Source organism: Echiichthys vipera, assembly GCF_963691815.1.
Source record: "Echiichthys vipera genome assembly, chromosome: 9".
Lineage (NCBI taxonomy): Eukaryota > Metazoa > Chordata > Actinopteri > Perciformes > Trachinidae > Echiichthys > Echiichthys vipera.
The window spans coordinates 7,422,563-7,437,136 of NC_139834.1; the positions used below are offsets into that span (position 1 = coordinate 7,422,563).

The 14,574-nt window shown below is 43.5% G+C and overlaps 1 protein-coding gene across 8 annotated transcripts in view; it reads left to right on the forward strand.

Annotated features, from left to right (window-relative positions):
- hspg2 (heparan sulfate proteoglycan 2) overlaps positions 1-14,574 on the forward strand; it is a 100,613-nt gene that overhangs the window by 43,105 nt on the left and 42,934 nt on the right. For 4 of the 8 annotated variants that reach the window (XM_083920755.1, XM_083920756.1, XM_083920761.1 and 1 more), the window contains 27 exons: positions 1,373-1,482; positions 1,662-1,720; positions 2,006-2,178; positions 2,320-2,358; positions 3,403-3,528; positions 3,680-3,883; positions 4,181-4,300; positions 4,423-4,554; positions 4,935-5,079; positions 5,655-5,812; positions 5,926-6,066; positions 6,193-6,356; positions 6,437-6,616; positions 6,892-7,088; positions 7,276-7,423; positions 8,162-8,289; positions 8,526-8,612; positions 9,595-9,653; positions 9,921-9,985; positions 10,187-10,327; positions 10,527-10,700; positions 10,998-11,177; positions 11,298-11,416; positions 11,531-11,642; positions 12,456-12,569; positions 12,763-12,890; positions 13,070-13,156. In XM_083920755.1, coding sequence (XP_083776881.1) covers positions 1,373-1,482; positions 1,662-1,720; positions 2,006-2,178; positions 2,320-2,358; positions 3,403-3,528; positions 3,680-3,883; positions 4,181-4,300; positions 4,423-4,554; positions 4,935-5,079; positions 5,655-5,812; positions 5,926-6,066; positions 6,193-6,356; positions 6,437-6,616; positions 6,892-7,088; positions 7,276-7,423; positions 8,162-8,289; positions 8,526-8,612; positions 9,595-9,653; positions 9,921-9,985; positions 10,187-10,327; positions 10,527-10,700; positions 10,998-11,177; positions 11,298-11,416; positions 11,531-11,642; positions 12,456-12,569; positions 12,763-12,890; positions 13,070-13,156 — 3,490 coding nt within the window. The remainder of the gene's footprint in view (positions 1-1,372; positions 1,483-1,661; positions 1,721-2,005; positions 2,179-2,319; positions 2,359-3,402; positions 3,529-3,679; positions 3,884-4,180; positions 4,301-4,422; positions 4,555-4,934; positions 5,080-5,654; positions 5,813-5,925; positions 6,067-6,192; positions 6,357-6,436; positions 6,617-6,891; positions 7,089-7,275; positions 7,424-8,161; positions 8,290-8,525; positions 8,613-9,594; positions 9,654-9,920; positions 9,986-10,186; positions 10,328-10,526; positions 10,701-10,997; positions 11,178-11,297; positions 11,417-11,530; positions 11,643-12,455; positions 12,570-12,762; positions 12,891-13,069; positions 13,157-14,574) is intronic. The other 4 variants (XM_083920757.1, XM_083920759.1, XM_083920762.1 and 1 more) reach the window with 2 other exon arrangements.

Below are 14,574 nucleotides of genomic sequence, written 5' to 3' on the forward strand. Positions count from 1 at the left end.
TATAAAGTATAAGGATGCTTTATACAGGTAGTTACGAATTTGATCAAGTTTAAAAAGAATGGAAACATTGACTACACAAACCCGTTTTTTTTGTTTTTGGAACGTCATAACCACAATGCTCCACCATAGTGCCATAGAAAGTGATGTGTAAACCTTTCATTCATTTATTTTCTTATGTGTTGTTGTATAAAACTGGTTGCTTAACAATGTATTTAAATAACTATAATGACATTAGGGGAATTTGTATATCTGCCCATGATTCGGATCCAGTCCAAACTTTGATGGGTTCTTTCTTGGCCTATGATACACCCTTCCACCAAGTTTCATGAAAATCGGATCAGTGGTTTTTCTATAATCTTGCTGACGAACAAACAAACTAACAAACTGAACCCTTAGCAGAAGGATGACATCATGATTAGAGCTATAAATGTTAATTGATTAGTTGTCAATTATTAAATTAATCTCCAACTATTTGATGATAGATTAATCAGTTTGAGTAACTTTTAAGAACAAAAATATCTGATTCAAGATATTTTCTTTTTTCTTTCCTGCTCTATCTAGTAAACAGAAATATATTTGAATTGTGGACAAAGCGAGACATTTGAGGACGTTTTCTGACAGTTGCAGCCCTCGCTGCATTTCTTCAGAGTGATTAGAGGGCAGGGTCACACGCAACTTTTTTTTCTTCTTCCTCTGCAACCCGCTGGCACAGTACTGATGCTGACTTAAACTCCCACTTACCTTCCAACTATCTGATATCATCGGCATTCAATCGGGAAGTCTGGTGCAAACGTGGCCTTTCATTTTAAGCTGATATCCATGTACTGTGTGTTTGCATTGATTAGGTTTCAGACAGTGTACTCATTTCTGCCTTCTGCAAAAAAGGGCATTATCAGCATTTGTCTTTGCCAATATTTATGAGTTTGTCCATGAGCAACAGAAAGACATATAAAAAGAAGAAGACATAATACTTTCATTTGGTTATATTTAAGGATATGGGACAGAGTGTGCCTCTTGTTAGGGCCTATGTGTGGTGCAAACGCTGCAGTTGTCGGTTTTAGCGCCAACCCGACCACAACTGAGTTATGGAAATGGATGCCATTATTTGTATGTGGCTCTCATTGAAACCACAGTCATGCTCTTCAGTTTTGACTTTTTGAAACATTTAACCAAAGCCTTTCCTAAAGGGGAACTTTTTCCAAACAGTATCCCGTATAACATCATCTTTAATAAACCTAACCACTTAATCTGGGATCTGGCTCTGGATATCTAAACTCTGCAACAGACGGACGTTAATGCTGATCCTGTGGTTGTTGTGTATTATCCTGCGGTTTAGCTGACATATTCTCTTCCTCTATCTCTGTGTTTCTAGTTTATTACAGAGCTCTTGTCAACTTCACCGACTCCCTGGTCTATGGCCCCGAGCTCGAGGACATCTTCTCCGCGGCCTTTAATGAGATCTCTGAAGCAGTGGTGGACACGGTACGTCCTATCCTCACAGGATAAAATCGACTGAATAGCACGTACAGTACGCTTAGGCTACCTTATACGGTTCAGGCATTTATGACTTTGCTGATTTATTGCATGTGTGACCTTGCATCTGAAAACAAGGCCCAGACTTGTATATTTCAACTTAACCAAATCTGGTTTTCCCTCCACAGCTGGAGTCGGACTATAACAGAATTCCAGGTGTTCAGACAGTCAGCGTGGTCATCATTAAGTAAGAATCTTTTAAATCATGATTTGTGACATCCAAAGTAGATACCCTGCAGCTGGGCTGCTGCTGCTGTCTGGGTGTCTTACCCAGGTGATATTTCTTTTCCTTTTTCCAAACTGCACAAGGCTAACAATGTGGGCCAACAGCCAATAATTCATCAGCACTGTCACTCATTCCTCTAAGCCACGTCCAAAGGGAAACCTTACCTCCCAAAGAACTTTCCTTGTGTAACCATCTGCAGTGCACTCCACACAGTCTCACCTGGCCTTTTTTTCTGGCTCTTTGCAGGAAGATGATAAGAGACGATGGCGTGGATGTATTTGTGGAGTTGGATGTTGGTTCAGACTACAATGCCAACGACGAACAGATCCGCAGTGTGCTGTACAACGTGGTGAAGGAGGGAGCCATCGCCTCCTATGTCACATCAGTGCAGGGCTTTCAGTTCAGACGACTGGGGGAAGGTAAGACCTCAATAAAGAGGACCACCGCTTAACACGGGTATGAAGGGACTCTGTTACGCAAGAGTTTGCTGTATGTTTACAGCAAATGAAGGTCCACCGAAGCGATGGGCAGTGCCCTTAACATTTCCCTCTGGTTTCTAGCTCTACCTCTGCCTCCAGTGGAGCCTATAGCCGTGCCAGGTTTGTACTGTTCCATGCCCTCTGCATGGGGACTGAGCCAACTGTACTGTAGAAGCTGTAGGATGACTGCTGTGCCTTTTTTTTTTTAGAAAGAACAGTCGAGCATTTCCCTCCTTTACGATGTTGAAATTTTACAATGACCTTTACTTTGACATGTTCAAGCAATGGTCATTTGGTTTTGAGGAATGTTTTGCATGGAATCACCAATGTAAAGTAGTCTTCTGAATGTTCCAGTAGCGCACAGTGAATAAGAAGGACCTTTTGCATGGCATGAGTTTGATTAGGACTGCTGCTGTTCACCGCAATCTAAACCAGCTTTTGATTTACGCAAATTTCACCAACTCCATACACAGGCATGGCAACCGATAGAGGATAATGGTACCTGTATGTGTAGTGTCTTTACTCAGATGATAGCGTTCTTATCTATCTGTCTGGCCATCTTTCTGTCCATCTATCTGGGTGTTTGTCTGGTCTGGTCTGGTATAGTCTACGTTTTTTTATCTAGTTTGTGTGTGCGTCTGGTTTGTCTATCTAGTCTGTGTGTCCAGATTAGTCTGTATGGCTGGGTATCAATACTTTATACCTTTTCAAGGTATCAACCGAAATAATACACTCTCTAGAAAAAAGTATTCGTATGATTTTGCCCGCAGCCAATCAATCCAAGCACTCGATTGTATGCGACGTGTGATTGGCCCTCCACCGCAACAGCTACGACTCCTACAGTCTACGGTGTGGTGTATTTAACAGAGTTGGAAGTTCAGTTTGCGGAGATGCCACCGAAACGTTGGGTTGAGTTAGTTTGTCCATCTGCATTTCATATTTTCATATTTACAAAATATATTATAATATCCTTGGAAATCTCCTTGAGTATCTCAAAGCATTCCCTTAAGGATCGTCATTGCAACATGCCACTCACCGTAGTAATCTAATGGCTGAGGATGCTGTGTTTCGTGTCGTGTAATGGCTGGACTGTAGCCTTGGCATGCATGTATTTGATCCTTGAACACTGCCCCTCCTCCCCCCTCCCCTCTGCATCTTTCTTAGTAACCCCCGGCATCAGACCCTGCATGCCAGATGAGCACAGGTGTGGTGATGGGACATGTATCCTGATGGAATACCTGTGTGACAACAGACCAGACTGCAGAGACATGAGTGATGAGACCAATTGCGGTGAGTGGCTTCAGCTTGACTGGCATGCAAGTTGTAACACGGTCGGCTGTAGCATGGAAAAGTGGCAGGGGGTGTGAGACACATTCACTTTGGCACCAAGTTTTAACCGCTTCGTACCTCTGCTAAGTTGTAATCGCAGATTTATTTTTAGAAATAAGACGGCCGGTCTTTCCAGTCGTCACCACCACCCCTACCACCACAATCACCACCATCAAGAAGCCCCCGCGCCCCCCCAGCCCACCTGGACCCTGCAGAGTGGATCAAGCCACGTGCCAGAGTGGAGAGTGTATCCCTCGAGACTACATCTGTGATGGAGAGAGGGACTGCTCGGATGGAAGCGACGAGTTCAGATGCGGTAAGTTACACTGCCTCGTGCATGTGATCACTCTCAAACAATGGCGTGCGCTCCGATGGTGCATTCACGTCCTCCTCGGGGGAAGTTGTTCTACAAACTACGGTGTTAACTATGGTTTATGTTCAGTTAGGGATTTAGCCAGTAAGTAAAACATAAAAATTCCCTTCTCCAGAGTTTTTACTACTAATGTAGCTGTGTAACCATCCACACAATCACATGAATTAATAAAAAGTTTCTTACTTCAGATTTGTTCAGACACGACATGAATGCAGCATAATCATCCTTTATCTTCCACAGGTACTCCGTCTCCCTGTGAACCCAACGAGTTTAAATGTAAAAATGGCCGCTGCGCCCTCAAGCTTTGGCGTTGTGATGGAGACAACGACTGTGAGGATAACTCAGATGAAACAGACTGCCGTAAGTAAAAGGAACAGCTCAAACTTTTTGGCTTATTTGCTTTCTTGTCAACAGTTAGATGAGAAGATGGTCCATCTTCAATTGATCATACTGTTTACTCTTCCATTTTGTCATAACTACAGCCACCAAAGGTCCTGGTGACAGATGTGCTCCTGAGCAGTTTGAGTGCCTTAGCGACCGCACTTGCATCCCAGCTAGTTACCAGTGTGATGACGAGCCAGACTGCCCTGACCGCTCCGATGAGTACGGCTGCAGTAAGTCTGACACCAACTTTCTTTCTCTCTCATGCACAGTCCACTCTTTTCTTTCTTACTTTTTGCACTCTCTCTATGCTTCTTTGACTCTCCTCTATAGTCACCCTCTGAGTTCCTTTGTACGCTGTGACTAATTTGCTGTGAACCAGGCTCTTTTCACACATGTGTTGACTGAGACACAGAGCTTTTTGTGAACCATCTATTCCTGAGAACTGAAAGGGAATTGTCCATCCGTAGTGGAGAATTATCTTCCCTCTGACTTATAGGCATTTATGAGCTTCACTGGATCTCCCGAATTCCAGTCACATGCCTTGCTTTTTTTTGTACATGTGCATTTAGACGTGGTGGAAAAGAGTTCTCCTCTTCTTGACACTTTGCAGCCCCTCCATCTGTGACAAGCCCACCAGAAGAGGCTGTTCAGGCAGCGCGGGGGGCGACAGTGACGTTCACCTGTCAGGCTGTTGGAGTACCAACACCCATCATCACCTGGAGACTCAACTGGGGACACATTCCTCTCAGTGGCAGGTGGGTGTAATAAGAAAGTCTCCTTCTGTACTATTATTTTAAATATCTTTGGAATTGCTATGCTCTATGATAAAAACTGATTTGTATTGATGCTACTTTCCAACAAACATGTGTTGCACTGTTTTGGGCTGTGTGAAACAAAACATCTGCATCTGATGAAAGTCAATCGTACCTAATTGATCTGCGGCAGACCATGAAGATTTGAAAATAAGCATAACCAGTTTGCCTTCTCCACACATTTCCCACCTGGCGTATGATGACCGTCGACAGCCCTGTTAGATCAGTGTGTCTGCGCTGACTCATCCTTTTATTTAGACGTCTAATTACTGAGATATTTGTGGTGCACTCCAACTCCAAATGTTGCTGTAGCAAAAATGTTCATTCCTGGGCGTAGTCAGCTGTGTATATGTGGTTATGCAATTACGTTTGAATTTCATTGATTTTTGTGTAACAATATTTCTGCAGGCTGCATTCACAGCAAATCAGGCGTTGCCATGAAAACACAGTCCTCCCATGTGCTATAATAGACATGGACTCTCCATTCTCTCATTTTTGCTGTATTTCTGTGTTCCCAGGATCTCCATGACCAGCGAGAATGGCCGCGGTAGTTTGACCATTCGCGATGTGAAGGAGGCGGATCAGGGGGCGTACACCTGTGAGGCCATCAATGCTAAAGGCCTGGTGTTTGGTATCCCCGACGGAGTGCTAACCTTGACATCCGGTCCAAATCCAGGTACTGACACTTCCATTTTTACTGTGGGTTCACCATCAGAAACACTTCATTTTCTACAACAAACTGTGAATGAAATCTATTTACAATAAGAGTATAAATTTTGTTCATTGTAGGCAACTGTCCTGACGGTCACTTCAGTGTGGAGGGCCGCTGCGTGTCTTGCTTCTGCGCTGGAATCTCCAAGAACTGCAAAAGCACCGGTCGCTACCGCAACCAGATCAGCCTGCGTTTCACCGAGGAGGACGACTTCAAAGGCACTGAAGCCAATTTTTCCCATAGAGGGCTAATAGAGCGAACACACTGTCTACTATTAGATTGTGAAGTCTGAATATTTCGAACATAAAACAGGCTCTGAGTGAATCTGTTGTTCTTACTTCCAGGAGTGAATGTCACCTACCCGTCCAGGCCAGGCACTCCTCCTCTGTCCTCCACTCAGCTCCTCGTTAACCCAGAGATGGAAGAGTTCCAGCTTGTCGATCTGTCGCGCCGTTTCCTCAACCTTGACTCCTTCTGGACGCTGCCTCGCCAGTTCCTTGGCAACAAGGTAAAGAGTGAGAATATTTACAGACTTTATTGGATTCAATTATCCCATTTAAGCATTAAAATCATGTCATCTGCTTTTAGATCGACTCCTACGGAGGATCACTGAAGTTTAAGGTGCGGTACACATTGGCCCGCGGTCAGTCTGAGCCTGTGGAGAAGCCGGATGTGACGCTGGTTGGAAATGGACGCAGGCTTGTGTACCGCAGAGGCAGCCCCACCCCTGCCCGAGTGGTCAACCAGAGGGAGATCAAATTCACTGAAGTAGGTCTTCGGTTAACAAAGTGCACATTCTGCAAAATCCTGTGGTGAATTTGTAATGACAACATGTAGTTCTTTAAAAAAATATATATATAAAAATGTTTTACAGGCTGTCTACAAATTCAAAAATGAGGAATAAAAAACCACCAAATTTCACAATAAAAAACTTTTGACCAAATTTGACTTGACGTAAAAACCAAGCCCAAAACATCCCCTATCCAAAATAATGAAATAGTTTGAGAAACATACATTGGTTAAGCTGCTTGTCATTGTTTTAGGATAAATGGCAGCACTCCAACGGCCGCCCTGTGAGCCGGGAGGAGCTGATGATGACGCTGGCCAACCTGGACAGCATCAGCATCCGCACCATCTATGACAACCACATGGTCAGCGTGGCACTCAGTGACATTGTCATGGATACCACCACTGTGGAGTTCAGCATCATGGGTCATGCCAAGGATGTGGAAGAGTGCAGGTAAGAAAAAAAACATTAATAAATACAAATAATAATTATTTTGAGGGTTTCCATCTCTACTAAACTATCTTGCTCCCTTCAGTCATCTGTTTTTTTATTTACAACATGAGGAAAGTTTGCAATTTGCAGTGTTGTAATTGGACTCGTCATCGTTAAACTTGATGATCCTCATATTTATCATTCCCAGATGTCCTCCTGGATATTCCGGCCTCTCCTGTGAAATGTGCTCCTCTGGTTTCGAACGTGTCCCTGGTGGATCCTATCTTGGCACCTGCGCTGGTTGTAACTGTAATGGACATGCCAGCGCCTGTGATCCAATCAACGGACACTGTCTGGTAATAGCAATAGCTTACAGGCTGTCAGATATAAATATATTTCTGCCTTGAAACCGTAGAGTACCAATGACAGTCTCTAAATTCTGGATTCAAAGAGGGTCTCTTACATCACATGTCAAAGGAACCAGTCCCGTCAACTTGTGATGGGGGTATTCCATTGTGTCACTTATGGCAGCGGTGGTGGGCGGGGCAAGATGCCAGATCCTGAATTTCTCAATGAGGGAGTAGAGTTGATGTGCTTCCAGACCCATTTTTCCAGTCTTTTTTTAATACATGAATACTAGAGCAAGCAGGCAATCATCTTAGTTTAGAATAAAGACTGAAACATTTGGAAACTCTCCAAAGATTAAAAATAAATGTGACTACTGCGTCGGATGTTTTAAAGGCTAGCTGTCTCCCTCCTGTTTCCAGTCCTTACGCTAAGCTAAGACAGTCATCTCCTGCCTGTAGCTTTGTATTTACCAGTGTGTTTGCACCACCTTAAATCTTGTGTTTACCAGAGATGTGCTCATAACTTTCTTGGAAATAAGTCATTCACCATGAAGAAAGCGTGATTGACTAATCATTTTAGTCGACACAGGCTAAAACAACAGATTAGTCGACTAATTGACTTAGACAGTTGAATTCATCTTTTCATCTAATTCTCAGCCAGTGTATTTCCTAAAAAGTCTAAGCATTCCTTCCTATTTTGAATGGCATCCCTGCGAGATAATGACCAGCGTGTTCTCCCCGCCACAGAGCTGCCAGCACAACACAGAGGGCCCTCAGTGTGACAAGTGTCGCCCAGGCTACTTTGGTGACCCGAGCAGAGGTCGCCCCGATGACTGCAAGCCCTGCCCCTGCCCGTACTATGAGACCTCACGCCGGTAAGGTCACAGCCCCCCCAGACCACACACACACACACACACCTACTGTACATACGGGGCCAGACTTAAAACCTACGCACCACACACAAAGCATCACTTGGAATTGAATTTTGCCCTGCAGTTTTTTTATTTATTCCCAAAAGCTGAGGTCATTCATGAGCTTATTCTTTCAACATGCTACTTATGAACCGCTGTTGTAGATTTTAATCTCTGGCTTTTTCCGCTGGGCTTTGTAGGTTTTCTGACACCTGTTTCCTGGACGTTGACCAACAGCCAACATGTGACGCCTGCAGGCTCGGCTACACAGGAAGACGCTGTGAAAAGTGAGGAAACTGATATCATTGACTGTGCCTTTAAGTTGCAGTATAAATAGTTTGGAGGTGGCAGTAATGTGGTTTATAAGAAATCTTTAATGACTGGCAGTCATAATAAATGTCATCTTTGTACTAAATGATAGGATTATGATGATTATTAATTAGACGATCTGCCCTAGAATAAGGCTGGGCGATTCATCAAGTTTTATTACGATTATGAAAACAAGATAATGGAAATATAATGAATATTGAGCTGCATTCTGTTTCACAATGATGCTCTCATTTTGTCTTGTGTAATAACACAGCCTTTCCTTTACTGAGTTACTGACTTCAATATGTTGAATATAGTGTACCAAAATGTTAAAATCTTGGATATTTCTTTAGGTTGTGACAGTGCACTACAACATATTTATCTAATTTGTTTTTGGTCTAATTGGTGTGTATTATTATATTTATATATTGTTTTATAGATGTTACGTTGTGGAAGTGCACTTAAGTTATAATGTAGTTGACCTTATTTATTTTAATTGAGTTCATTAATTATTTTTATATATATATTTTCTAAATGTATATTTGTATATTTTAATTACATTTGATCAAATTTATTTTGGTCTCATTTTATGTATTTTTACATTAATTACTTAATTATTATTACTAATATTAGATATATGTTTCACTAGGTATATGTTTCACTAGGTGGAAGTGCACTAATGTCATAACATATTTGATCTTTAATTTTTTTATTGAATGTATTTTTGTTTCTATTATATATAATTTAATTTATTAACCTATTTTTTTTGGTTGTACTGTTAAAAAGACCTTTTTTTAAAGGTTATTAAATCCACAATGTTTCCAAAGTCAGTTAGCAATGATGATTATGAATTTTGCAACAATCGAGCAGCCCTTACTGGCCTAAAATATAGTTTATATCAGAACAAGCAGAAGGTGCAAAATAGGTACATTGTATCTTTTATATGTGTTTTTTTTTCAGGTGTGCTCCTGGTTACCAGGGTAACCCCCTTCTGCCTAATGGAAAATGTGTTCCTAACCGTGAGTATATGTTCAACAAATCTCACCAACATTTTCATGAATCTCATTTCAAAGCCTGAAATCGTCAGCAGCTAACCCTGGATTGTTTTACTGTTCAGCGATATGACCACAGGCAGGTCTGTGTGATGATTACCATCGGGGCTATTCCCCCTGGTGTTACAGTAGGCAGTAGTATGTGGTCATGACTCAGGTATGCAGAATGGCTGGAACACTCCCAGGTACACTTTCTACCCCATATGTCATCTTTGCATTGCCCTCTCCCTGCAGAAAGCTCCTCCAAGTGTGATAACAGAGGGACTATCAGCTCCACCAGCAGACCATGCAGCTGCAAGGTATTTATGTACCACAGCAAACTGCTAAGTGGAATATTAGGATTATTTTATGACCATTTATTGTAAAATCCGTTATGTATTTGAGGCCGACACATCCCACTGTTTTTTTTTTCCTGTCATCTTTTTTTAAAGAAATGAGCTGGATAGGCAGATGGCTAACATATGTGCGTGTGTGTGTGTGTGTGTGTGTGTGTGTTTCAGAACAACGTGGCAGGTACTGTGTGTGACGAGTGTAAGGCCGGGTTCTTCCACCTATCAGAGACCAACCCTGAGGGCTGTCTACGTTGCTTCTGTATGGGCGTCACCAAACAGTGCTCCAGCTCCACTTGGAATAGAGATCAGGTAGGTTGTCAAGCTACGAACGGTGAAGGGAGGGGTGAATATTTCTGGTATCAAGGTTTGACTCAAGTGTTTGCACAGTTGTGCTGTATCAGCAAATCCTGTCAGACTCTAAATGGTTGAGATGAAATGTGCAAACAGTGATTGTGCTGAATCGCATGTTCTGTAAATCTCATTCAGACAAAATGTTTGTGTCTCTCAGGTGCGAGGAGGTGTCAACGGGCAGCTCTTCTCCCTCTCCAACAGTGCCAACACTAAAACCATCTCTGAAGGCATTTCCCAGAGGGGCTCCTCTGAAGTTGTCTACCGCTCTTTCTCCAGTGTCCCCAATGACATCTACTTCTGGGTCCTGCCTGAGAGCTTCAGAGGAGATAAGGTGAGGGAAAAACAACAACGTAGAGAGCAGGCAGGGGGGGAAGAGGAAAAAACTGTCAAGTGTTAATCAAGCTAGATTTCTCTGCCCTTTCTGTCCCACTCAGTCATGCCTCAACATGTTGTGTGGGGAAAAAGCTGCACTTACCCGCACAGCAGGCCTCCTTTTGAACCTTTTGGCTTGAGTTCATAGCCAACATGGGTGTCTTGTGACTTCCTCCACAGTATCATAGGGGTGAAATACCTTTCCACCATTCAGTTTTGTTTAGATGAGCTTCTCTTTTCACCATGTTGCAATCAGGTGACGGCCTATGGTGGGGAGCTCCGCTACACAGTGCGCTTTGAACCGTTCCAGCGCTCACTGGTGATTGACGGTCAGCCAGATGTGGTTCTCCAGGGCAACGGCATCTTCCTAGAGCACTACGCTCAGAGAAAGCCTCTACCGCGTGTCCCACAAACTGTCACTGTGACCTTCAGAGAGGTGCGTTTCTTTCTTTCTTTTGTTCACTGGGGGAGTATTGTGTAGTGAAATCTGAATCTTAACACTATCTTGTAGACTAACTCCTCACATTTCTCCATTCTCCATCCATTCGCCTGATAGTCCGAATGGCGTCGCGCTGATGGGCAGCCGTGTACTCGCGAGCACTTGCTGATGGCCCTGGCTGACGTTACTGTCTTCATGATCAGGGCCACGTATGCAGACAAGATGACTGAGAGCAGGTGTGGTGGGAGCTTCCTCTGTCACATACCTCAAAATGAATCCTATGACATTGCACTCAATGGCAAATACTGTACAAAGTGCATTGTTAATTGTGTTTATTTTGTGTTAATTAGTATCTCAGACATCAAGATGGACGTTGCTGTTCCTCGCTCCACTGGGAACGAACGTGCTCTGGAGGTGGAGGAGTGCGCCTGCCCTCAGGGATACAAAGGGCCCTCTTGCCAGGTACACATGCAGATTTCAGAGAAGTAGTAGATTCATTTTAAGTTCCCATATTAAAAAAAAGTGAGATTTTCATGTACTTTTTGATTATGAAGCAGGTTAAGGGTGCCATATAAATAATGCAAAAGTGTGTGTGTGTGGGGGGCTTAAAGAGACAGGCGCTAAAAGGGAGCGTTCCAGACAGAGGGTGAATACTGACATATATTCAGACAGTATGAGAAAAGTAATGTGTTTTCTGAACATTAAAGACATGTTCAGACATGTAACATGTTCTAGTGGAAACCTAAAACACAAGAATGAACCTGAAAATGAGCAGAATACGGGACCTTTTAATAAAACAAAATGGTCCACTTACTAGCTTTTTTTGGAGCTTTTTTGGAGCTTTTATCTCACGGTCTTCATCAGCAGATGGAGTCTGCACAGCTGTCATGAAGAGGGCTTATTTGTAATCACGTGACTTAACTATGGTAGGATAACATGAGCAAACTCAATTCACTAAAGAAGAGTGTGAGATTTAGTTGAAAGCTCAGGGGGAAAAAAACAGTTTGCACTTTGAGTTAAGATTTCTAACTGCTATTTTCCCCGGTCAAGAATGGACTTCCATTCATAATATAAATTAGCTTATTTAAGTTTGAAAATAGAAAGGAAAGTCACACAGATATGCCCAAGCTTGTTAATAATAGCACAGGAAACTTGTTTTCCGTTACAGTCCTGGGTGATAATTGCAGACTGTCTCCTTGCTGCAGTGGAACAAAGACGTATTCCTCTTTGTCATCACTTGTCTCTCACCTGAGGTGTTTTTCCATGATGTTGCAGGAGTGTGATGAAGGTTACACTCGGACCACCTCTGGCCTTTACCTGGGCACTTGCGAGAGGTGCGATTGTAATGGTCACGCAAGCGGCTGTGACACAGAGACCGGCAGGTGTCTGGTAAGTTTTATGCTTCTCTTCACCCCAGTTCTTTTGCCAACATTGAACCAGCTTTGATCTGTGCAGTGGAATGCACTAATGGTTTCTTGGCGGATCCCAACATGTGGAAACACACCGTCGCTCGTAAATACTGTATATTCAACTCTTCCGTGGATCTCACCTCCTCTTCATCTGTGTGTGTCCTGACCAAAAGCAATGTCTTCATAACACCGCCGGGCCAAGGTGTGAGCGCTGCCAGCCTGGTTTCTATGGAAACCCGGTAACAGGCGGTGCCCAGGCCTGCCAGCCTTGCCCCTGTCCTGGAACCTCTTCCAGCAACCAGTGAGTTCATGTCTTTAAGTCTTTTGAGCTAGATTACTGTTAATGATTCTGATTAATGCTGGATTAGGAAAAGTAAACCAACCCAAGCCAATTAAATGCCCAATAATAAACAGAAGTCACACTGTACATGAAATAACTGCCAAAAAGAGCATCCTCATGGTATGCATCTTTTGGTACAGATTCTCCCCGACCTGTTATCTGGAGTCTGACGGTCAGCCGACCTGTGACAGCTGTCCCCCTGGATACACTGGCAGACGCTGTGAAAGGTACGCCCCTTCCTTCTCTTTCTGCTTTTCCTCTCTGTCTTCCTTTCCTGGTCGTCTCAACAGTGTTTGGTGTATCTGGGCTGGCCGGCAGCAAGGTTAGCAGGGGGCTGGCAGTAGCACCAAGTGGTTTTAATTCACAGGAAAGGGATATAAGCATGTCTGTGGTTCGCATCTCTCTTGTTTTGTTTTTTTCCCGGCGTTTGCGTTGATTGAGTGTTGTCAGTCCAGGGATGGGAGCAGCAAATCAGTGCCACCCATTCTGTAGATTTTGTACTGCGTGCTGTTTTTCCTAGATCTGCTGGTGGTTATTGTTTTCTTGGATTTATTGATTTGCAAAAATGTGAGGTCATTTCTGCTGTGGTAGAATAATATATCTTTGTTATAGGAAAAGGGACCTTTTGATGGTACTGCGTATGTCATCACTCAACTTTTATTGTTCGTGGAAACGAAATTTGCCAAAAGAGAAATAAAAGTGCTGTATGTCCTGAGGAAACCTTTTGGTCTAGTTGGCTTTAGATCTTTCTTTTGCTTTCTTCTGTCCTTTGCTTTACCTCCAAAAAGCCTTTTCAGAGGTTGCTTTCTGCTACAGCTTTGCGCTTTGCTGGTAGTGAAATTTGAAGGTGTTTGCTCATGTGATTTCTGTCTGTGCACAGACCAAATGTATTTTCTGGGTTTCTACAACATAAATGTAGGCATTTATGAGGACTCCTGTCTGGCTACTCAATCTTTGCTGCTCCAAGGGCAAAGATGACGAGGTGACTTTGGTGTAAGACACAACTTCTAAATATTTTTTTTTAACGTCTCTGCCTGCATCATGCCTGATTCTGCTGTTTTGACATTAAGAGAAGAGATGCCGTCTGCAGACAGTTGTGGGGACCCCTTCCTGGAGAAGCAGATAGACGGCCTCCTACCTGTGGGATGTGGAGCTGAAGCAGTATTTAATTTCAGCTGGGATAAAGTGATAGTGCCGTATGGAAGTGGAGATGATGATGATGATGAAGAAATAGACGACCAGTGGTCTACCACCATAGGAACAACTGTCATCCCAACTAGGACTTTATTGTCTGAGGAGGTGGAAATTGTCCCAGTCACCCCCAACAGATCAGCACCCAGGCTCCCACCACGCTTCACGCCCAGCCCAGAGAGCAGAGACTCTAGCTTCCAGCGCCTGCTCCGGTATCACCTGAACACCTTTAACCAGCGCCTGAGCATGCTGGAAATGAACACGCTTGACATGAAGGAAAGTATTAACGGTATGGGGGACCAGCAGAGTCATCTCAGCTCCCAGCTGAAGGAGCTTATCGCTATCCAGTCAGTTGGGGAGAAGAACAAGAAGGTTAGCGAGCTGGAGCAGAGCTACACAGACATGGACACCCGACTGAGCAGACTGGAGGGAAGGCTGGAGATCCTGATTGACG